Here is a 25,918-nt window from a genome sequence, read left to right on the forward strand (position 1 = left end):
CCCCTGCCATAAACAAACTCTACAACAGAAGGAAGAAACTGTTGCAAAAGAGAGCAAAATCCCATGAGTGCAGGAACTACCTGGTCAGCCTCAGTAAGAAGCTGAGATCCCTTAGAAGATCCTCCAAAGCTAGCTATGAAAACAAAATTGCCACTGATTCTAAGGGCAACCACAAAGCATTCTATAGCTATGTCAAGAATTTCAATGGCAACAGCCAGATCTGCTCTGAGTTACAGCACAACGGCACACAAATTACAGAACCAACTGATATTGCCAACATCCTGGCAGATAGGTTCAGTGCTAACTTTACCCCCCTTTCACCCCCTAAAGGGCCCATATCTATACAGGAAGAATGCAGAGTCCTTGTAATCACATCTATGCAGGTAAAAGCTGCACTCTCTAAAACCAAAAACACAGCATCCATGGGACCGGACAACATCCCAGGCTGCATTTTACATGAACTTCAGAACGAAATGGCTCCCCACCTAAGCACCATGTTCCATCATAGCCTCACGTCAGGCTTTGTGCCCACTGAATGGTGCACAGCAACAGTTATCCCACTCCACAAAGGGGGAGCCAGCACTGATCCTGGGAACTATCGCCCTATTAGCCTGACAAGCCTGGTCTGCAAGGCCATGGAATGTATCATCATGGAACTCATAAACAAAGACATTGGTAACCTCCAAACTCTGGACACCACTCAGTTCGGGTTTGTGAAAGGCAGATTATGCCTTCTGAACCTGATCAACTTCTTTGAGGCAGTCACCAAAGCCGTAGACAAGGGTAAGGTGGTTCACACAGCCTATCTTGACCTCACCAAGGCTTTCGACACCATCCCCCATTCTCAAATTATAGCTAAACTCACTAATCTAGGTATAAATCCCTACGTCACAAGATGGGTTGCCAACTGGCTCACTGACAGAACCCACACTGTAAAAGTTGCAGACTCCACATCTGACTTGAAACCAGTGACAAGTGGAGTACCACAGGGTTCAGTCCTGGGACCTCTCCTGTTTGGTTTCTACTTCTCTGAAGTACAGGCTAACAAAGTTCACAGATGACTGCAAACTAGGAGTCATAGTCGAGTCCCCAAATGATGTGGACATCCTACAGAAGGGCCTCACTGAGTCAGATGCCTGGTGTAAGTTCAATGCCAAAAAGTGCTTTGTCATCCCCTTTGGTAAAAACTCTGTACCTATGAACTACCACATAAAAGGCAGTCTACTTAATGCTGAATGTGTGATAAGAGACCTTGGGACCCAGGTGGACAGTAGTCTCTCATTTGATAATCACATTGCCACAGTAGTCAGGAAATCCTTCTATGTGGCACACCTCAACACAAAAGGGTTCTCATCCAGGAAAAAAGAGGTCATTGTTCCCCTCTACTCGGCACTCATTAGACCCATTATAGAGTACAATGCCCCTTTTGGAATGTACCTCACAAGACATCTGCAGCAGCTGGAAAGGCCACAGAAGTACCTCACAAAGAGGATTACTGGCCTCAAACAGATTCCCTACACTGACCATATCAAAAAACTCCAGCTTTACTCTGTAGCATTTCACCTACTCCAAGGAGATCCCTGCCTAACATATAAAGCTATGTCAAGCCCAGAGCTGTTGGACATGCTACACCTAAAGAAATCCCAATCCCTCCAAGCTACATGATCTAGGGACCTAAACCTTGTCACCATAATAAACAGGACATGCTGGAGGGATAGATTCCTGTCCCAGAGAGTTCCTATACTCTGGAACAAGCTACCCCTCTATGTCAAGCAAAGTTCCTCATTAGCACTCTTCAAGTAAAATCTTGATGAGTGGATGGAAAATAGGAAATACACCCTGGGGATCACTTCTGTGACTCTGCTCGACAGGGGCACAGGAAATTAACTTTTTTGGGTGGCATAAGCCAGGGAACCTTGTTGGCTAGGCTTACTTAGTCCCTTGGGCCAATAGCCTAGTACCTAAATGTGAACCTATGATGATCTTATCTGGTGAACAAAGTACTAGACCTAGGGCTACACCTTCTACTCAGTGTCATACAGGAAGTGCTGCATTTTATCTTAAAAGAATGATTTGAAGGTTTCTCAAACCACAGTAGTGAGGTAGGGGTCAGAGTCACAGCCTAAGACAATGTTACGAAGAATGCCCCAGTCAATTTGCCCTTATCCATATTTTGTAGTATATTAATTATGAGAGCTAAGGTATAAGTTAAAGTTCTATTGTGTTACTAAAACCATGTTGTTTTTAACAAAGGAAACTATAGGTGTAAAGGTAAGGGGATGACTCAAATAGGCTAGCCATTTTGTAAGACTCTGGATAACAGTAATAAAACAGAAACTGGGTTGCAGAGGATGAAGTGTTTTCTGGGGTGTTGCTTGGGTAGTGGAACGTGTGTGGTGATTTTCTTAAGATTAAGGAAAGTGCCATCAGTTAAGCACAAATTAATAAATGCTGAAGAGACAGGGAAATAAATGCAGTGCACATGCATTTAATAATTTAGGTATTACATGGTGAACTGTAACTTGAGAATTCCTTCAGGGATATTTTTATGTCCTGGATGGCAACAGAACAAGAGGATGGAGTATCACCCCTAAGTACCAGGGGTGTCATCATTAGAGGACTGCACTCTGCTTTTGCATTTGGGTCGGATACATTTATTTTAGATTTGGGGTGCAGCATGATTTGTTTTTTGTCCTATATGTCCTTTTGGTTATTTGTATGACAGTACCGTATCAGGATGTTAACCTGAAGCACCTAATTTGGAGTTCCAATGAGCTTTTGTTTCTCTTTCACATTAGAAGCCTTTTGGTTTTACAGATTTTTTCTTTTTGCATTTTTACTGCTGCCTGTGTTAATGTTGATGCAGCTGGTGTACAGGTTTAAGGCTCTGAAGGCATGCCATGATAACTTCTGGACTTTTGTCACTTACGTAACATATGCAGACAGCTGGCGTATGGGTTTAAGGCTTTGGAAGTATGTAATGACAACTTTTGGAATTTTTGTCACTCTTTTATTTTTATTATTTTTATTTTGCATTTGGTAACCAGGAAAGTCCTACTGGGCACAACACTAGAATAAAATGATTGTACACAATAAGATGAAGGATACACATACATTATACACAGATACTAATACGTACAATTTACAAATAAGGATAAAGCATCATGATATGAAACGTGTGAGAACATATAGAACAATTCCAATATATCATATGTCAGACAACCAAACTACAGGCCTTACATTAAATCCTGTTCATTTACACAAGCGAGAGAAGTGTGACCTGCTCTATGGAGATGATGAGAGAGGAAGGAGAGAAAGAAAGCAACCAATTTACTGCATAATATGTTTGCAGGAGAGTTGTAGAAAAAAGGGTGGATAGTGCACGAGGTTAAGGGTTTGGACTCAAGTAACATATGCAGACAGCTGGTGTATGGGTTTAAGGCTTTGAAGGTATGAAATGATAACCTTTGGACTTTTGTCACTCATGTAACATATGCAGACAGCTGGCGTACAGGTTTAAGAATATTGGAAGGTTTGTGGTGATAACTTTTGGACTTTTGTCACTCATGTAAACTATGCAGATCGACATGCTTCCTTATTATAATTATTATACTTCATAATCCATGGAGAAATACTTACCATGAAGAGCATAGGTTCATAGGTTAGTACTAAACTAACTGCCCTTGCGAGCCATTTTAAGCCTAGGCAGTTATCCCTTGCGAGACTCAAACCCCGCACCTTGTGTTTGTAAGGCAAACACCATAACCATTAGGCCACCCTCCCAACCCCCATTTACATAGCTGTTCAGGAGTCATATTGCAGTTACACTGAGATGTTACACATGACCTCACAGGAGTCAGTAAATCAGTGATTATGTACTATATGTCTTATATGTGAGTCACTGTACACTGTGATACATGCTATCAAAGTGAATGCAGTGCTGTATAAGGTACAAAACGTCATCCACTGTAAAGCACAGTTATTCGACCAAGAAACAAATCTATACATGTGTAAAAGATCATTAGTCACTTACAACCACTGCAGCCTTGGTTCACACACACACTCGCATGCGCGCACATACACGCACGCACACACACACACACACACACACACACACACACACACACACACACACACACACACATATACATACATATGCACACACACATGCATGCACACACATACACACACACACACACACACACACGCACTCTCACAGGCAGACACACAGACACATGCACATATATGCACACACAGACACACACAATCTCACACACAGATGCACACACAACACTCACACAGACACATATACGCACATACACACACAGCCACACACACGCGCACGTGCACACACACACATATGCACACACACACACACACACACACACACACATGTAAAAGCTCATCACTTACAACCACTGCAGCATTTGTATATACACACACGCACACTCACACACACACACACACACACACGCACACACACACACATTTATACATATGCACACACACACACGCATGCACACACACACAGGCAGACACACAGACTCGTTCACATATATGCACACACAGACATACACACAATCTCACACACACAGATGCACACACAACACTCACACAGACACATATACACACATACACACACAGACACACATACGCGCATGTGCACACACACTCACACACACATATGCACACACACATACATAAACACACACACACACACAAACACACATGCATGCACACACACAAACACACACACACACACACTCACACACAGACATACACACACTTATGCCTTTGTAGACACACACAACTGCACGCACACACATATACATACGCAAACATACACATGCACGCACACACACACACACACACACACACACACACACACACACATACGAACACGTGCACATGTATGAGCACACATACACATAATAAATACACACAGGCACATGTACACAAATGCACAAACAACAAAATCACAGACACACATCACATACACACAGACATAATTACATGCAAACAAAGACACACACACATGTATACTCATACAAACTAACACACACACTTATTTATTTATCATTTGTTGACCACACACACACACAAACACACACACACACACACACATACGCACAGGCATACACACTCATGCACATGCATGAGCACATACACATATACATGCACACACACACACACACACACACGCACACACATTTATCTCACTAGAATTTTTTTATTTTATTTTATTTTATTTAACATTTGTTGACCAGGAAAGTCTAAGTAGGCTCCACAGAGCCTATTTTCAGTGGAAGCCCGGGGAGAAATGCTCCAGACGCATGTCTTTAGAATGTGGGAGGAAACCGGAGTACCCAGAGGAAGCCCACGCGAACGCAGGGAGAACATGCAAACTTTGCACAGAAGGTACCCCAGCTGAGAATCGAACCGGAGAACCTCTTGCTGTGAGGCAACAACGTTAACCGCTGCACCACTGTGCCACCCTTGTATTAAGTAACATTCAGGTAATGCCTACCATAGAACCCAATCATCTTTATTTGAACATAAGTAAAACAATTTTTGGTGACTTGTAATGCCAGATACATTCTGAACAAGGACACATAGGTATTAATACATTGGCAATAGTTATAAGAGCAAAGCCAAGCATTTCTTAATTGCTGCCTTTTGCTACAGGCAAACAAATCCTTTAATATTTAATAATGCATAACATATGTTTCTGTTTTAGTACATCTTATGTCTCACTTTGCTGAAGGTACTTAATTTATGTACCTCTATCACATGAGTAAACTTTATGGCTTCGATCACTGCACACAGTTAAGTCATTTAGCTGTGATTCCCCTATTGATTTATTTCTTCTTTCCGTGGAGACGTAACACATACTACAAACTGCAGTGTTGAATACATTTTGGGTTTGTGTGCGCATTACCTTCAGACTGTTTTCCACAAACGTCAGTGGTATATCAGCTGTTGTTTCTGCCTTCTTATGCTAACAACAGAATACACCTGTGGAAAGCTCTTTCATTCTGTGTTTATTTCACTGATTATTGCACAGTTTTATATTTCCGCGGTGGTGCAGTGGTAGCATTGTTGCCTCACAGCAAGAGGTTCTCCCGTTCGATTCTCGGCTGGAGTGTGGGGAGTGCCTTCTGTGTGGAGTCTGCATGTCCTCCCCACGGTTGGGTGGGCGTTCGTTCGAAAGACATACGTAAATGGGCATGCCTTCGTTGAAGGTTGAACGTCGAGCTGGCACCTCAGCGTTCATGAAAATCTACTGCCAATCATTAGCGGACCGGAGTTCCGCTGTGGTGACCCCTAACCGGGAAAAGCCGAAAGACAACAACATTGCACAGTTTTATAGTCAAATAGCATGTTTGTTGCAGCTCATACAAATGTCAGCTGATGGCAAATACAACAGGATAACAAGCATCTGTCAACGTCAGTTCTTAAGCTGAGTTTACAGTAGTGTCAGGTACAATGCACATTGTAGCCCACAAATGGACAAGTTAGCAAATATGTTGTGTATAGATAAGCATGATGTCATAGCCTGGGTCATAAACATCTCTGATGTCATAGCCTGGGTCATAAACATCTCTGCAGTGGCAGCAATAGTTTATAAAGTTTAGGTGTAAATTTCAGGAGAAACTTGCATTAATTCATTCATCCATTATGAACCAATGACCTTACAGGATAGGTTTTATGAAATGCATGTACTTTAATATTATTAATATTATAGATTCATAAGTTCATAGGTAGGTACTAGGCTATCGGCCCAAGGGCCTAAGTAAGCTTAGAAAACAAGGTTCCCAGGCTTATGCCACCCAAGAAAGTTAATTTCCTGTGCCACTGTCGAGCAAAGCCACAGAAGTGATCCCCAGGGTGTATTTCGTATTTCCCATCTACTCATCAAGATTTTTCTTGAAGAGTGCTAATGAGGAACTTTGCTTGACATAGATGGGTTGCTTGTTCCAGAGTATGGGAAGTCTCTGGGACAGGAATCTATCCCTCCAGCATGTCCTGTTTATTGTGGTGACAAGATTTAGGTCCCTAGAGCATGTAGCATGGAGGGATTGGGATTTCTTTAGGTGTAGCATGTCCAACAGCTCTGGGTTTGACATAGTTTTATATGTTAGGCAGAGATCTCCTCGGAGTAGGCGATATGCTACAGAGTAAAGCTGGAGTTTTTTGAGATGATCAGTGTAGGGCATCTGTTTGAGGCCAGTAATCCTCTTTGTGAGGTACTTCTGTGGCCTTTCCAGCTGCTGCAGATGTCTTGTGAGGTACATTCTAAAGGGGCGTTGCACTCTATAATGGGTCTAATGAGTGCCGAGTATAGGGGAACAATGACCTCTTTTTTCCTGGATAAGAATCCTTTTTTGATGAGCTGTGCCACATAGAAGGATTTCCTGACTACTGTGGTGATGTGATTATCAAAGGAGAGACTACTGTCCACCTGGGTCCCAAGGTCTCTTATCACACATTCGGCATTGAGTAGACTGCCATTTATGTGGTAATTCATGGGTACAGAATTTTTACCAAAGAGGATGACAATGCACTTTTTGGAATTGAGCTTGAGGCCATGCCTCTGACACCAGGCATCTGTCTCAGTGAGGCCCTTCTGTAGGATGTTCACATCATTTGGGAACTCGATTATGGCTCCTAGTTTGCAGTCATCTATGAACTTAGCTAGGCAGAGGCCTTCTGTGTTAGCCTGTACTTCAGAGAAGTATATACCAAACAGGAGAGCTCCCAGGACTGAACCCTTTGGTACTCCACTTGTCACTGGTTTTAAGTCAGATTTGGAGTCTGCAACTTTTACAGTGTGGGTTCTGTCAGTGAGCCAGTTGGTAACCCATCTTGTGATGTAGGGATTTATACCTAGTTTAGTGAGTTTAGCTATAATTCCAGAATGGGGGATGGTGTCGAAAGCCTTGGCGAGGTCAAGCTAAGCTGTGTGAACCACCTTACCCTTGTCTACGGCTTTGGTGACTGCCTCAAAGAAGTCGATCAGGTTCAGAAGGCATGATCTGCCTTTCACAAACCTGAACTGAGTGGGGTCCAGAGTTTGGAGGTTACCAATGTCTTTGTTTATGAGTTCTATAATGATACATTCCATGACCTTGCAGACCAGGCTCATCAGGCTAATAGGGCAACAGTTCCCAGGATCAGTGGTGGCACCCCCTTTGTGGAGTGGGATAACAGTTGCTGTGCACCATTTAGTGGGCACAAAGCCTGACTTGAGGCTATGATTGAACATGGTGCTTAGGTGGGAAGCCAGTTCATTCTGAAGTTCATGTAAAACGCAGCCTGGGATGTTGTCCGGTCCCATGGATGCTGTGTTTTTGGTTTTAGAGAGTGCAGCTTTTACCTGCATAGATGTGATTACAGGGACTCTGCATTCTTCCTGTATGTATAGATATGGGCCCTTTAGGGGGTGAGAGGGGGGTAAAGTTAGCACTGAACCTATCTGTCAGGATGTTGGCAATATCAGTTGGTTCTGTAATTTACATGTCATTGTGCTGTAACTCAGAGCAGATCTAGGTGTTTCCATTGACATTCTTGACATAGCTATAGAATGCTTTGTGGCTGCCCTTAGAATCAGTGGCGATTTTCTTTTTGTAGCTAGCTTTGAAGGATCTTATAAATGATCTCAGCTTCTTACTGAGGCTGACCAGGAAGCTCCTCCACTCATGGGAATTTACTCTCTTTTGCAACAGTTTCTTCCTTCTGCTGTAGAGTTTGTTTATGGCAGGGGACCACCAGATTGGCTTCCATTTTTTGGAGGATAGCGTCTTAGTTCTGTTTGGGATAGCACGATCCATGCACTCATGTAAGTGCTTATAGAGTGCATTTGTGATGGATTCAGCAGTTGTAACTGTATTGTCCATCTGCATGGGTTTCATGAAGTTCACCACTTCTGTCTTAAGAAGCATAAAGTTGGCTTTGAAGAAATATTTTACCATGGTTTCCTTAATGGTGGGTGGGGGCGTGAAGCGGGTATCTAGGGTGATTAGCTTATGGTCGGATCGGACCAACGAGGAGTTGACTTCAGGTGTGGAACACCAGTCACTCATGTTGGTAATGACTAGGTCTAGGATATTGTTGCCTCTGGTGGGGGTGTGGATAAGTTGATCTAGGGCATTGGAGTTTATGAATTCCAGAAAGTGTTGAGTGAAGGAGTTGGTACATGAGTAGTTTTCCCAGTTAATGGTGGGGTAGTTGAAATCGCCCATTATTAGGGTGTTTGGTTGAACCCTAATATTTTCCAGTATATCAAGAAAAGAGGAGTGGGAATCCTGGTGCATGGTGGAGGATCTGCAGCAAGCTACAATTTGGATTGCAGTTTTGCCCAGAGTTAGCTGCACTTGAATAACCTCGGATGCATTATGGTGAGCAACTAGCCTGGAGGTGTGGATATCGTTAATGAATATATACACACCTGTGCCTTTGGTGTTCTGGTCCTGGTTAGATGGCCGAAATGGTATGAGTTATGGCTTGTAATGCAGGGGTGCTCTCTGGAGCCTTGAACCAGGTCTCAGTCACTGCACAGATATCGATGTTCTCCATTTTAAGGAGTGCCTCGAGTGAGTGCATTTTGAGATTTAGACTTCTAGCATTGATTAGCATTACCCTCAGTTTTTGCTTGCCTGTTCCTGTTACGGTGGTGAATTTGTCATTTGAGCCTTGCCTAAAAAAGGCACTATAGGGGTGGCAAATGCCTTAGCCTGTATCCGAAATCTCAGGGGTGACAGGTGCAATCCATCTCTGGCAAAGCATCATGGTCTGTTGACCATGTTGTCCCAGGTAGACAGATACTGGATCACCTTAAAATGACACCAGAAGCTTAGCCAATTGTTGAAGTCAATCATTTTGTCCTTGTACTGCGGTATCATTCTGGGTGATGGCAGGGTGCCACTCAAGGCTAGGGTCATACCTGCCTGGGCTACAAGATCGTAGAGCTCTTCCATGTCTCTTTTCATGTAGTCCAGGGAGGTACGTCTCAGGTCATTCACACCAACATGTGGAGTGACCTGAGTGCATGGGTTATGTGGCGAATCCTGGCACCCAACAGGCAGCTGACAGTAACCTTCTCCTTGTTTAGCCTGGTGAGTGGGACATCAGTGTGCCTGACTATAGAGTCACCTATGACTAGTGTGTTGGGTACGTTGTTGTGCCTTATTGGCTGTGGTTGAGTGGCACACTGAGTCTGTGGGCTATGTGTCATTTGGGTTGTGTTGGGAGATGGAGGTTGCTTGTGTTTCTGCTTTGGAGGTTTCTGTTGCTTGAACAAATTATTATTGAGAGCCTCTGCAAATGTTTTTGTGTTTATATGTTTGGATTTCGGTGGTGTAGGTTTAGTGGGACTATGTGATAAGTGTGGTGTGGTGCAAGTGTTTACTTTCTTCTCTTGACTGTCAGTTCAGTCTTGGTTGGAGAGAGCTTTACCTCCAGTTTGGCTAGGTAAGTGCATCTCTCACAGGTTGTGGTGTCTGGTGATAGGAGGAGAGGGTTGTCTGTGTACATGAGGCAATTGCTACATTGCCCCAAGATGCCCAGATTCATCAGAAAGACAGGAGAGAACATTAAGAGGGAATATTATATGCTTGTTTACAGTAAACCTGACTTGGTTGGAAAGCTGGCTCCTGTTTTTTTTTTAGTTATGACTACTTTATGAAACCGGGAGCTAGACTAACTAATTTTATATTGTAAGACATTAAGGATGTAACTAAATTATATAATACGTTTCCTTTACATGCACAGTAACTAAATTATCTAATAAGTTTCCTTTATGTGAACAGTAACTAAATTATATAATAAGTTTCCTTTATGTGAACAGTAACTAAATTATATAATAAGTTTCCTTTATGTGCACAGCCACTAAATTATATAATGTTTCCTTTAGGTCCACATTAACTAAATTATATAATATGTTTCCTTTACGTTCACAGTGACTAAATTATATAATAAGTTTCCTTTATGCGCACATTAACTAAATTATATAATAAGTTTCCCTTACATGCACAGTTTCATGTGTGTGGATTTCAGTTGTGTTGGCTTCATTACTCAGTTCCATTTGAGAATCCTGTATAGCAAACAACTAAAATAACTATTTACAGGCATGAGTACATCCATTTTACTTACAATCTCATATATCACAGCAAATTATCTAATTTATATGTAGTACAGCTTATATTGGCTAAACTGAATCTAGTTTATCTTTTTCATATTTCTTTAATAGAAGCTGTAACTTTATCTGGTATTTAAATCCAAGTTAGATGTTCCAGATCATGATTTGTTGGCATCTGTTTCTTTCTGGCAAACAGTAATGATTATATTTGGGGTTATAGTTTTCTTCGAGTTCACACTAACTAATCACTTTTCAAGCTATTGGTTGGAGACGTTATGCAAAACATAAGATTTTTTTCTGTATACATCCAGGGATTGGAGCATTAAGTGTGTTAATTGTTTGGAAAACTGCATATATCAAACTACAATGACTAGGATTAAGTAAAATTTTCACTCCTTGTGCTAACTGACCAGCTGGGAAAAGATCACATTCTTGGAGCGTTATCATGTCTCTGATCTAATATTAGTGAAATAAGTCAGGGGCATTCGAAAGCCATGTAGCTAAAACATTAGTATGTCCTTAAGGGGTAATGTGCAAATATCTCCTGGGTGGTCCTCTAAGAACCGTAATTCCTAAGTCCAGATCACTGATGCTCTGAACAGCAATAACAGTATTATATCAGCAAATCGCTTAACAACATGTATATTTTATAATTAAATTTTTAGTCAGACTTTGTTCATTGGGTATGTCTTGTTAGGTACTGCTGTTTACTCACAATAGTGCAGTATGAATGTGGTGGCAGTAATAAGAAACAGCAGATTTCTGAAGAAAAAACACCAGGATAACTGGGGTTGTAAATGTCAATTTTGAGCCTTTAACTGACAAACTGGCACTGTTTTTGTGCTATCTAACCATAGTAATGGATATAAAATATTTAAGCAATTGTGAATGCACTTGTTTGCCTGTTTATTTGAAATGCAGGTATCCAAGCTAATTGAATCAAGGGACATTTTTCATATATACCCTTGGAAACTGATACATTTGTTATTTTAGAGGGCACATTCCAGTACGTTAAGAATGGTATAGAGGAAAAAAATGAAATGCAGCCCACAGGATGTTGCTTTTACCTGTGGGCTACAGCTTCTACTTCAGTTACTGTTACGTGGTACTTTTACAGAGTCATGGGTTCATGGATATTCCAAGGCCACTGAGTCCTACGGTCATTGTCATCTTGCAAGTACCCTCCCCCAGGCATCACTTCCTTTTTCCAGGAGGGCATCCTGGTCAACCTGAGTAAATCTGTGGATAACCATCTGTTCATCTAGATTATGTCTAAAGGAAGATATAATGATGAGCCTGTTTATTCTGGTAACATTAAATTGTAACTTAAGGAACAGAAACACATTCAGCTTTACAACACACTGGTAAGTATAATTCCAATGACAAAAATACAGTGGGAACAGTTAATAGATTATGAATTACCTGCAAAAGAGGAGTAGATGGTAAATGACAGAACATTTCAAACAGAACAACATACAGAGAATGTCACAGTCTAGAAAAATCAGTGTAGTAAAACCATTTATTAACTGGGTCAAATATCCATGAGACAACTGACTTACTAATGAATGTCTAAACGTATTACCATGAGACGTGACTTACTAATGAATGTCTAAACTTATTATAAGACAATCCAGATTTAAAGCAATAGAAAAAGGCCTCTGTGTGTTATAACACGTAACAGACTGTGACATTAAAGCATTTCTGTTACAGATAAACACATCCAATTATTCCAGTTAGCAATGACAACAGAAGCTCCACGAAGATAATTTTACTTTTAACAGAATAAAATGTTATGTCCTTCTCTCTACCCTACTATATGTATCTCCTGTCCTCACTCACCTTAACAAATCTGATCTGGCCAAGCTCTCATCCTGCTATAATCACATTGCCAGGTTCGTTACAGGCCTACCCTACAGAACACACCACTGTACTAACCTGAAAAAGCTTGGATGGATAGAATTCCCACACCTTCTTCACCAGTCCCAACTCATAGAGGCCTTCAAAATCCTTAAACAACCTGAGAATACCCCAGCACTAAAAAACTTAATGACTCCCTACTCCAATCTAAGCTGCCTTCGCTCAGCAAACAGACTCCTTGTCCAAACAACTAAATCTCTCAACCTAGGTGGTGACGCTATTTGCCAACACCACTGGTAAAATATGGAACTCTCTCCCAAATAACATCACGCTTGCAACTTCTCTAAGTCAATTCAAAAATAGTCTAAAACTCCAGTCACACTGGCTATGTCCTTGCTCAAACCCAGACTAGCTCTGTGCCATTAACTAAAACATAAACAACTAGCTAAGATGATAAGTACTTTGTATACTGTGATAAAGAAATATGTATCCTGTCTAACTCTATGTCATTATACTGCCTACCGTCCTTGCTAATATGTTATTAATGTTACATTTGTAGTAATCTCAGAAATAGTAATGGCAGTCTTGTACTTGTATGTAAATAGCCTATGTTTTTGTTAAGTTCTTTCAGCTCATTTACTGTACCTAATTATCAATGTAACTCTGTTGGAGCTTTTCTCCCTGGGCCTCCGCTGAAAAAGGACATGTATCCAGTCGGACCATCCCGGTTAACAAATGTAAAATAAATAAATAAATAAATAAATAATAAATGTCAATGTGATGTTTAAGTTTGTGAAGCAAGTATAGCACTGTACACAAAAACAGGAATAAGTATTTTGATTTCAGCATTTTAAGATTTTAGTACTTTGACATTCCAACACTGTACAATCTGTATTATGACTTTTACTACAATGATTTAGTAAGTTAACATGGACCCAAGTATTTTCTACATTCTTTATAATTGATTGAAAATACATTTTTGGAATTCAAATTTATAAGATATGTTCACTTTTTCTCATATGAATGGTTCTTTTATCCGTTCCACATCAGATTACTTTACAGACATGTCTCCAGCATGCTGCCTTGTATATTATTATTTGCATAAAGTTTAACAATGCATTCTATTATTTTCATAATAGTTGATATATTTCCAAATTTTTGTAGATTATTTCAGATTGCCCACTCCTATATTGCTGAGGACATCATGTGATTTATAAGCTAGTGATTGTTGAACATTAATTAATAGTTTATGCTGATTAATTCAAATTCAGCTTCTGAGTGGACACCAGTATACTCCAGTTTTTGTCCAGTAATAACTACTGTTGGACCATTATAACTTTTTGCTGAACTGGCTAAAGAAAAAAGCTGCCTAAAATCACTTTAAGGAGTGCTTTTCTGCAGCTGTGAGGGTGCTTTGTCTGGATCCACCTTATAAGTCTACTAACTTTATAATGGTCAACCTAAAGCATCAGATTTGTCCCCAGTTGTACACTTGCTGTCAAACTGAGTGACCAAGTACCTTAATACCCCAGACTCTCTCTTAATGCTGGTGAGCTGCACTGTAAATTCTACATAATAATCTTTCTCTGAAGACAACTGACTTTGTTGTGTGAATGCAACAAACTTCCTTCTCACCAGACTCTCCCAAACTGATTAGTTTCAAGTCCACTACAACAGCCTCTCTACTTGCTTAGTTGCACTCAGATTTGTTTGCCTCCATGTCAGGACAAATGACATAGAGCTTTTACCATGTATTACCCTGGCAATGTTTGAAATATGACTTCAGAGATTAAGTGGAATAAACTTACAGGCAGTTTTGTGGTTCACAGCAAGAAAGCCCAGTTTATGATCAAGGATTGTTTAGCAATCCAGGGTCTGAAGAAGCTGACTAGAGAAAGTAGAATGACCAGTGTCAACTTATCCATTCGGTGAGGGGGGGGCAGCCACACATGCTGCTGTGCTGTCACCAAGTAGAAGTCAGGGTATGTCAGGCTATGTCAAGGACATGCGCACAAAGCAACGTAAGCTGTAGACATGTCAGTGTGCACTGAAGTGTTTATGTTTTGGCCAGAATTGTGGGGCCTCCCCACAGCTGCCAAGGTTTTAGGGAGTTAGGTTATAAAATTACTCCTCTATGGCTTCCTGAATTATGGATTCCTCCCTTCTCAGCTCCTGTCTCCTGACCTCAGGTCATATGCAGCATGGCACTTTGAGACAAACTCTCTCTGGAAACCAGGGGATATACCTCAAGGGACATGTAGGAGAAGTAGTCCGTGGTGACATGGAAATGAACAGATAATGAAGCAGTAGAAGACTGCAGGTGCAAGGGCAAGAAAAAAGACTGAAAAATAAAAACTATTTAAATATTGTGCTACCAGTCTACCTCAGCTCCTATTTTATTTTATTTGAAATCTGTTGTTAAAACCAGAAAATAAAAAAAAATAAAAATGTGCAGAAGAGTCTCTCACACTGCATACACAGTAGTAGAATTACATGGCACAGTGGCGTAGGTTACAATAAGATTTACTTCCTTTATGAGAGACCATTTGGTCCCATTGGACACATAGAAATAATTCCCACCATAATTCATATCTCTACAATCTTTTATTATAAGATCATTTTTCTAAGTGGTTTGTGGCTTTGGCAACAATTTGCCTTTAGGAAATTATTTTAAAACCTGCACATCCTGTTATGTATTTCAGTCATTGTAGCTCTGAGGCTTTTTTTTTACCTCTGCGACCTCACCCATATTTGCTTCTTTGTTTACATATTTTGTTTTTCTTGAAGATAAACCTCTTTAAGCAGATGCTTGCCACATGTTATTTAATTCACATATGTGTGATATCTGTTCCTTGATCTAAATTTAAATTTCTTCCTCTTCTGTTACTGTCTATCAAGTCATACAACAATGGCACATACTTAGTCAACACTTATTCAAGTGTGAAATATATTGGTATTGATTTAAATCATTCAGTGGGTCCTTGGCTGTTTATTCATTTTTATAGCAGCAAAATTTGTAAATATGAAGGAATTAAGGTCAGTAATGAAGCAGTGCGGCAGGACAGGATGTGTTAAATTTGTGATGTCATCATTCCTGCGCTGAGTCAATGTACATAGAAAAGCTAAGTGCTTTTGCCACATTTTTATAGCAAACATTAGTTTTGCATTTGATTATTTTTGGTTTTATTGGCTACATTATAAAATACTAAAGCATGACTTTACAATAAAGTATTTCTTTAACCACAAAGGTACACATCATTGAATTCCTTACCAAAATATAGATGTTGTACAGTTATGCTACAATATCAGCAACAAGTTCAGAGAAATGTAATCCCTAATTACTGGTATTTATTTATTTTATGGTTTCCACATGATGTAGAGAATCTTATGCTCCTGTTTAAAATAACTCATCAGACCTGTTTTTTTATAAATTAAGGAAAGTACTACAATAGGAAAGTGCACAAACACTGCCATAGAATAAAACACATTGTGTACTATTTGTTAAGGTTAATTTACAAGGTCTTTTACTGGTGGATTTCTTCTGTAATCATTATGAGAACAATTTTATTTATTTTCATCTGTTTGTTGACTAAGCACAATGTACACAACTGTCTCCTTTCAGGGAAACCTGCCAGTATTGTCTGCGTCAGTGATTTGCTCAGACCCATACAGTACGCAATCAAGGTGAAAGGAATCAAACCCTGTACCCCAGGCACAAGCTGCAGGTCACCAAGAGCACAGAGTCCTACTGTCAGACACTTCGAGAGGAGTACAGCTTTTACACAGAAGTAACTGCAGTTTTCAGTTCAGTTACACCCCACTGTTAGTCTATATACTGAACAAGAAACTGCAGTGTCAGATTTTTGTCATATTTCCACACAACATGGCTAAATAAGTAGCCCAGTAGAATGCTAGTAAACAGGATCCTTTACAGATATAGATGAGTGCATCTTTAAAGAAATAAGTAAACAAATAAACAAAACTAAACATCACAAAGGCTAACTTGTTCTATAGTACTTCCATGTTTTACCATGCATGGTACTTAATCAAGGATGAATTTCCAAAGACAAACTGGATGTGGTCAATCCTACTGGAATAAATAACATACCAATATCCAAGCTGGACAAACTAATAGAAAGATTAAAAAATGCAAAACAAAAAGTGTACAGGTCTTCAACTACATTTTTCCAGGTCTCAGTTCACTAACATATTGATTGGATGAAGCAAACCAGTCAAAGCTTCATACCAACAAAACCAACAAGTGTTTTCTGCAGTTGGCATCCTCCAAGTGAAGAACTTCACTCTCTCACACCCCAATACTTACAATTAATAACTTCCCAGTTAGACAACACAGAGAAACAGAAACATCTCCACACCTTGACTCAGTCACTACCAACACACAAACAGAAACTTTACTGGTAGGGATTTCTTACAGGCAAGGGAAGTAAGGATCAGAATTTTTAAAATGATGTTGGGGAACTATGAAGAACTGCGCACGTAGTGTACAAACCTGGGATCGTCTTCAAAACAATACTGAGTGCCTTGCCCATGGTGAACGTCCCAGTCAACAATTAAAATCCTGCAAAGTGAAAAAAAAATGAAACAGTTATTGTAGAGAACTAAACTAGCAGTGTAAACATAAATGTATAATGGTAAATCATATACCTGTGAAGTCCATGTTTTCTTTTAGCATATTCTGCAGCTACAGCAACATTGTTGAAAATACAAAACCCACTGGCTTGATTTTGTTGGCTGTGATGCCCAGGAGGTCTAAATAATAAACAGAAATATGTAACACCCAAGACCTGAATGCTGTCTGGTAATTTTTGCAATTGTACTGACTTATAATATCCAGATAGCCTACCTGACTAATGCCATGCCGTTCTGAACTTGTCCCATCACTACAGTGTCAACCAGCTGCAATGTTGCTCCCAAAGAAAGTTTGGCACAGCGAAAGGTACTCTGAGGGTTAACACAAAAAGGCATGTTTATTCCTGTTGTTGGCTGTCAGATAATTAAGTTACTCATTTCAAACTGCTTTCACCGCTACAATCGTTGGGATCCTATGGAAATATATAAGAAATTCAGTTTTACTATTTCTTTCTTTGGGATCTCTGGTGTTGTAGGTAATTAGACAACGTGGAAACAAGATCCCATCATGGGGTCATTTATTGCACTGTTGTGATTATTTTACTGCTTGTGTATCTCTGCTACCTTTAAACTACAACAAAAAGAAAAAAGAAAAAAACAAAAAAAATCTTGCTTTTTTCCCACTTTCTGAAAGTTAAAAAAGTTCAGTTACAGATTTGCTGTTCTGAACTGTTTGGAAGTTTCTAGAAGGCCAGTGCTTGCTTGGGCTAAAGGGAAGTCTCTGTGTTCACCAGTAACACTGAACAGCCTGCCTGTCCCTGGAGGAGTGGTTACTACCTAGAAGCTGTAGTTTTATTGGCCATTTTGGGTCAATTCTAAACTCCTTGATCTCTCTCTCTTAAAACCCGGCTGCCTCGTGGTTTTGGCGTCTTTTCAGGCTTGCTAGTTGTTGCTGAAGCACCTACCAAGGGGAGAAAATGCTGAGAGAAGAAAAGGAGCCACTTTTGTGATTTTAATGATTTTCTTCTGATTTTTTGTTAAGTTTTACTGCTTTGCCGCCTACTTTTTGGCATTTTCCAGCTTGCTAAAGTTTATATCTGTAACAGTAACAGTACTTGGAACACATCTAGAGCCTGTTTACTGCATTTCCTGTGTTGCACTTAATTTAAAATCATTTTTTCTCTAAAAACTGCATTTTACCTGATTTTGGCCTAGCACTCAAGTGTGGGGTCATTTATTGCACTGTTGTGATTATTTTTACTGCTTGTGTATCTCTGTTACCTTTAAACTACAACAAAAAGAAAAAAAAAAAAAATCTTGCGTTTTTCCCACTTTCTGAAAGTTAATAAAGTTCAGTTACAGATTTGCTGTTCTGAACTGTTTGGAAGTTTCTAGAAGGCCAGTGCTTGCTTGAGCTAAAGGGAAGTCTCTGTGTTCACCAGTGGGAGTGGTTAACACTGAACAGCCTGCCTGTCCCTGGAGGAGTGGTTACTGCCTAGAAGCTGTAGTTTTATTGGCCATTTTGGGTCAATTCTAAACTCCTTGATCTCTCTCTCTTAAAGCCCTACAACTCTTTTTGTGCGGTTTTGCGCACTGAGCAGCGTCGGGCAGCACCGCCTAAACAGGTTTAAACTATTCCAGGCTCCACAAAGTCTGCTCTTCACTTTTTCCCTTAGAACTGTTCAAACTCTCAAAGTAATCACTCTATTCTCTTTCTAAAGCCCTGCACTTGCTCAGCTCTTATAAGGAAACACTAACTAACTAAAACACTACACCCTCCTTGACTTCTCATAAGTATTAGACTCCCGATTGGTCCTTCCTGATCAAGTGAAAAATCAGTTCCCTTCCCTAATCTGATTAGTAAAAAAAACAGTTTCCTATACTAATCTGGTATGTCCAAGGGTCAGTTTCAAGGTTACTCTCCAGTCCAGCTGGTGAATCTGGGAATTTTGAGGCAATGTTACAATTGCCTTATGTACACAGACAACCCTCTCCTCCTTCCAACAAACTCTAATACATGTGAGAGATGCAGTTACACGGCCAAACTGGAGGCAGAGCTCTCTCAACCCAAGACTGGCACAGTCAGTCAGGAGGAAATGGTAACCACCCACACCACAAATCCAGTCTCACACAGACCTAGTGCATCTGCATACCCAACACATAAACACAAAAAAACATACTTGGAGGCTCTAAATAAAAATCTGCCTAAACAGCAAAGACCTCCTAAGCAGATATCCAAGCAACAGCCACCCCTCAACAATACCCACAAATCACATATCTCACAAAATCAGTGTGCCTCACAGTCACAGCCCATAAGGCCAAACAACACACCAAATACACTTGTTATATGGGACTCTATTGTCCGGCACACTGACGTTCCACTCACCAGACTGAACAAGGAGAAGGTCACTGTAAGCTGCCTGTCAGGTGCCAGGATCCGCCACATAACGCAAGCACTCAGGTTCAGGTCACTCCAAAGTAAGTACAAGTATGACTCCATCATTGTCCATGCTGGTGTGAATGACCTGAGACATACCTCCTTGGACTACATGAAAAGAGACATAGAGAAGCTCTCAGACCATGTAGCCCAGGCTGGTATGTCCCTGCCCTTGAGTAGCATCTTGCCCTCCCCAAGAATGATGCCACAGTATAAAGACAAAATGATCAGTTTCAACAATTGGCTAAAGTATTGGTGTCATTCAAAGGGGATCCAGTGTCTGTCAGCCTGGGATGACATGCACGACAAGCCACGTTGCTTCGCTAGGGATGGCTTGCACCTGTCACCCCTAGGCTTTCGTATACTGGCCAAGGCTCTTGCCACCCCCATAGTGCCTTTTTTAGGCAAGGCTCAAAGGACAAACCCACCTCCATAGACAACCCAAAGATAAAAAAAACTAAAGGTAATGCTACTCAGTGCCAGAAGTCTAAACCTCAAGATGCACGCACTCGAGACTCTCCTCAGTATGGAGAAAATCGATGTCTGTGCAGTAACAGAAACATGGTTCAAGGCTCCTGAGAGCACCCTAGCACTACCAGGTTATAACTCATACCATGCGTTTTGGCCCCAAAACTCGGACCAAAGCACAAAAGGAAGGGGAGTATCTATATTCATCAAAGATACCTACACCTCCAGGTTAGTGACACTGCACGAAGCATCGGAAACCATCCATGTGCAACTAACAGCGGGCAAAACTGCCTTTCAGTTTGTAGCCTGCTACAGAACACCCTCCCTATTACAGGAACCCCACTTGGCATTCCTGAGAACACTGAAGAATATGAAGGTCTCTCCAAACACTATGTTATTGGGTGACTTCAACTACCCAAACACTGACTGGGAAAACTACTCAAGCCCAAACACCCTCGCCTAATGGTTCCTTGAATTTATAAACTCTAACACAATGGAACAACTGGTCACCACTCCCACAAGAGGGAACAACATATTGGACCTGGTCATCACCAACATGGGGACTCTATGTTCCACACCAGAGGTAAACCCCTCATTGGTAAGATCAAACCATAAACAAATTTCCCTGGACATCCATATCCCGTCCCCACCCCCAGCCAAGGAAATCACTGTAAAGAATTTCTCCAAAGCCAACTTTGCACTTCTCAAGACTGAGGTGGAATCCTTCAAAGCCCCTGGGCCAGAGGATAATACAGCCCAATCCGCAGAATCCTTTACAAATGCATTCTATGAGCACCTGCAGGAATGCATGGATCGTGCTATCCCAAATAAAACCAAGACTCACTCCTCCAAAAACAGGAGACCGGTCTGGTGGACCCCGGCCATAAATAAGCTATACAACAGAAGGAGGAAGTTACTACATGACAGAGCAAAATCCCAAAAAGGGAAGGCATCTCTGATCAGTATTAGCAAGAAACTTTGATCCCTCATAAAATCATCAAAGGCCAGTTTCGAAAGAAAAATTGCTCTAGACACTAAAGATAATCACAAGGCCTTCTTTAGTTATATCAGAAACATGGGCGGAAACTCCCAGATATGCTCTGAATTGTTGCATAACGGTACAAAATATACCGAACCTACAGACATAGCCAACATCCTGGCAGACAGATTCAGCGCAAACTTCTCCCCCCTTCCCCCCCAAAGGAGCAAACGCCTATCCCAACTCAATGTAACCTCCCTGACATCACAGATGCACAGGTGAAAGCTGCCCTGTCCAAAGCAAAAAACACAGCATCTATGGGACCGGACGGTGTCCCAGGCTGTGTCTTACACGAGCTCCAAGAAGAACTGAACCCTCACATTAAGTCACTGTTCAAACTGAGCCTTACTACAGGATATGTACCCAAAGAATGGCGTACAGCTACAGTGGTCCCACTCCACAAAGGTGGTGCCACAACGGACCCCGGAAACTATCGCCCCATAAGCCTGACTAGTCTGGTCTGTAAAGCTATGGAGTGTATTATCATGGAACTCATAAACAAAGACATTGGGAGCCTCCAGACACTGGACCCTACCCAATTCGGCTTTGTTAAGGGCAGATCTTGCCTCTTAAACCTAGTTGATTTCTTTGAAACAGTTACCAAAGTCATAGATGAGGGCAAGGTAGTCCACACAGCCTACCTGGACCTCGCAAAAGCCTTCGACACAATACCCCACTTGGGCATCATAAATAAGCTTACCAGCTTAAATATCAACCCCTATATCACAAGATGGGTTGCAAACTGGCTCAGAGATAGAACCCACATGGTCAGAATCATAGGTGCCATGTCCGAATCCAAATCAGTTACAAGTGGCGTCCCACAGGGCTCAGTTCTGGGACCTCTCTTGTTCGGTATATACTTCTCTGAGGTTCAGGCTAACACGGGGGGATTATGGCTGACAAAGTTCGCAGATGACTGCAAACTGGGGGCCATAATCGAATCTCCAGCTGACACAAGCATCCTCCAAAAGGGTCTCACAGAGACGGATGCTTGGTGCCAGAGCCATGGCCTCAAGCTAAATGCTAAAAAGTGCATAGTCATCCCCTTTGGGAAAAACAAGGTGCTCACAAATTACCACATAGGTGGTAATCCATTAAGTACGGAAGAAGTAATTAGAGATTTGGGGACCAACGTAGATAGTAATCTCTCCTTTGATAATCACGTTGCCAAAGTGGTTAGAAAGACCTTCTATATAGCCCACCTTATCACGAAAGGGTTCACATCTAGATCAAGAGAGGTCATTGTGCCCCTCTACCCGTTACTCATCAGGCCCATAATTGAATACAATGCCCCTTTTGGGATGTACCTTACCCGACACCTGCAGCAACTGGAGAGACCCCAAAAGTACCTCACCAAGAGGATCATGGGCTACAAACAGATGTCCTATGCAGCTCGACTAAAGAAACTCCAGCTCTACTCAGTTGCTTACCGCCTACTCAGAGGCGATCTATGCCTGATGTACAAAGCCATGTCAAACCCAGAATTAATGGACATGCTCCACCTCAAAAAATCCAAGTCCCTTAGAGCTACATGCTCCAGGGACCTAAACCTCAGCACAAAAATAAATAGGACATGCTGGAGGGACAGATTAATTTCCCAAAGGCTCCCCTCACTCTGGAATAGAATCCCAATTCATGTTAGACATAGCCCCTCGCTGACCCTCTTCAAGCGAAATTTGGACACGTGGATGGGAAATCACAAATTCACCCCTGGGATCTCTCCTGTGTCCCTGCTAGACAGAGGGACAGTAAACTAATCTTAAAAGGGTACCTTCTGTGACCTACTTTACAGAGGCACAGTAGGTTAATCTAATAGGGAGGCGGAAGCCAAATACACTCTGGCTAGGCTTATAAATGCCCTAGGGCAGATAGCCTAGTATCTACCTATCAACCTATGAACCTATGTGTGTGTGTGTGTGTCTGGTGCATGTGTGTGTCTTAGTGGAATATAAAAAATCCAATGATCACAAAAAGTATGCAATTATATTTCAAAATGAAACAAGTAAGCAGTGGTTCCTTTACTCCAGCACCTTAGCCATAAATGATATTCTAGGTATAAAATCCCCCTCTATGAGACATCAACATCTTCAAGCTATTAGGGCTCCACTCCTTACTTTTAACCATCAGAAATTATATAGCTGTTAATCAATTAACTCACTAACTAAAATAGCATGCATCTATGCTGACATCCTCAGCTACTTAAGCAACAGTTCAATTTACACAATCCAAGTACAAAATACAGATACACAATGCCTTGAACCAAAATACATTTAAAATGTAGTAGTTTTTCAGTATTTCAAATATTTACATCATTTTGACACAATTCTTACCTACATCTCATGTATCAGTATAAACTATAAAAGGTCTGCTGAAATCTGGAGAAGCCTCCACAGGCTTCAAACACAGCATTTTCTTCAGTTAATTAAAAGCATTGTCTGCCTCTAGTGCCCACTTTATCCTAACAAGCATCTTTCCCTTTGTCAAGTCTGTAAGAGATAGGCTATTGAGCAAAATGGGCTACAAATTTGGGTGTCTCCCAGCTAACCCCTAAAATGCCTCATTTGTTTTAGGTATTGGGAAAAAAGTGAGTTTCTCACAACCTCTGCTTTCTCTTCCTGGAACCTAACAATCTCCGTACCAATACCATATCCTAGGTACTTGACTTCTGTCATACCTAACTTTCTTTTGGAGGCATTAAGAGTTAGTCAGACCTGTCTCAGAGAGTCTCGTATAGCCTATAGGTTCCTTCATAGGCCTTTGCTAGGCTTGCAGTCCAGGAAACCATTAATGATCCAAACCCAAATTCCCAGTTGCCCCAAAGCACACTGTCTGGTTAAGTGACTTGCTCAAGGTCACACAGTAGACAAATGAAGGCCGGGGGAATCAAACCCTGAACTACATGAAGTAGTTTGTTAACAGCTTATAGCCTTAATGCTGGGTTAATTTAAACACAGTTCAGCAACAGCTGGTGACCATGCCGTGTTTTTGCAATTTTCACCCTCAGCCAACGCATTTGAGTACTTTACGTTACTGGACTACATTTGTTCTTTATATTTTAGTCATGTTGATGTTTGACAGTGTTATTTGTTAAGATTCTGCACTTTTTATTTTCTTTAACTGATGTAAAAGTTGGAAACATTGGGTCTGCATTCTAGTACAGGGTAGCCTGGTCTCTTCTGTGCTTAAGACTGCATTGAGAAATCCTAAGAGTATGCCATTATGATTGGCCAGAGGGCTATTTTGCTTTGTTTGTTGATTTTCTTTGCCTGTATAATGTCATCATGTGTGCATCACACTTAGCATTGCTCATCAGCGGGTCCTTGTACCTTGCATAGATACCTTACTTAGAATCTCAATTTTCCTTATAAAACCAAAATCTGAATTTTCTTCGGTACTTAGTTGCATGATGAGCAACTGGTTTACATGCACAGGAGCAACAGCCTACAAGTTTAGACCTAGGGTGTACATTTTACCCATGTAGCACCTAAACAAATCAGTTCTTTATAGCTTCATAGGTCTTTACTAAGCTAACAACCACAAGGGCCTTTTAAAGCTTAGCCATACATCTCAAATCTCTGACAAGTTCTGATACCTTTGATAAGTATAAGTAGGGGCCTGAGAGATGAACCATTTACAGGTTGCCTGTGCCCATTAAAGACACAGGTGCCAAACCAGGGATGAATTTCTGGTTTCTCATCCAGATGTCCAAGTTGCACTTGAATTGGGTTAGGGAGGAACTCTGCTTCACATGGATGGGGAGCCTGTTCCACAGATGGATTAGTTTCTGGGATATATACCTGTCTCCTCAGCAGGTCCTTTTTATATCACAGGCAAGATTTAAGTCTTTAGAATGGGTAATTCTGGTGCTGTTTGTTTTGCGGATATACAGGAGGTCCATAAGAGTGGGGTCTGACAATGCTCTGTATGCCAGGCATAGATCTCCACTCAAAAGCTTTTAGGAAACAGAATGCAGGAATAGGGTCTTGAGGTGGTCTGCATACGACATTTAATTTATGCCCTGTATTCTTTTAGTGAGGAACCTCTGTGGACATTCCAATTGTTGGATATGCCTGGTTAGGTACATACCCTTTACTGTACGCCCTTTTTAGATCATGCAATAAACATATGGAACCATAGATATGCACTTTCCTACTATCTCTGCAGCTAGCTTGGTGAAGATGGGCACCCTGACACAAAGTAGCAATTGTCTCATGTATACTAACAATCCCTAATTCTTAAGCAAACTGATACAATGTGTGAGAGATGCAGTTACACAATATCACTGAAGGCAAGGCTTTAACATACAGACACTATTAATACCTGTGTCAGAAACGCACAGTACCACACTACACCCACCCCAAACAGTACAGACCACACACACACACACACA

General features: G+C 41.1%; 1 protein-coding gene across 1 annotated transcript in view; it reads right to left on the reverse strand.

Moving 5' to 3' along the window:
* Positions 1–25,918, reverse strand: part of LOC122815930 (polyamine deacetylase HDAC10-like) — a 752,749-nt gene that overhangs the window by 441,675 nt on the left and 285,156 nt on the right. Inside the window, exons 5-7 of the mRNA XM_044088797.1 lie at positions 17,859–17,956; positions 17,660–17,764; positions 17,505–17,573 (exon numbers count right to left, since the gene is read on the reverse strand). Coding sequence (XP_043944732.1) covers positions 17,505–17,573; positions 17,660–17,764; positions 17,859–17,956 — 272 coding nt within the window. The remainder of the gene's footprint in view (positions 1–17,504; positions 17,574–17,659; positions 17,765–17,858; positions 17,957–25,918) is intronic.

Source organism: Protopterus annectens, chromosome 11.part0 (assembly GCF_019279795.1).
Source record: "Protopterus annectens isolate FY-2018-M chromosome 11.part0, PAN1.0, whole genome shotgun sequence".
NCBI classification, from domain to species: Eukaryota; Metazoa; Chordata; order Ceratodontiformes; family Protopteridae; genus Protopterus; species Protopterus annectens.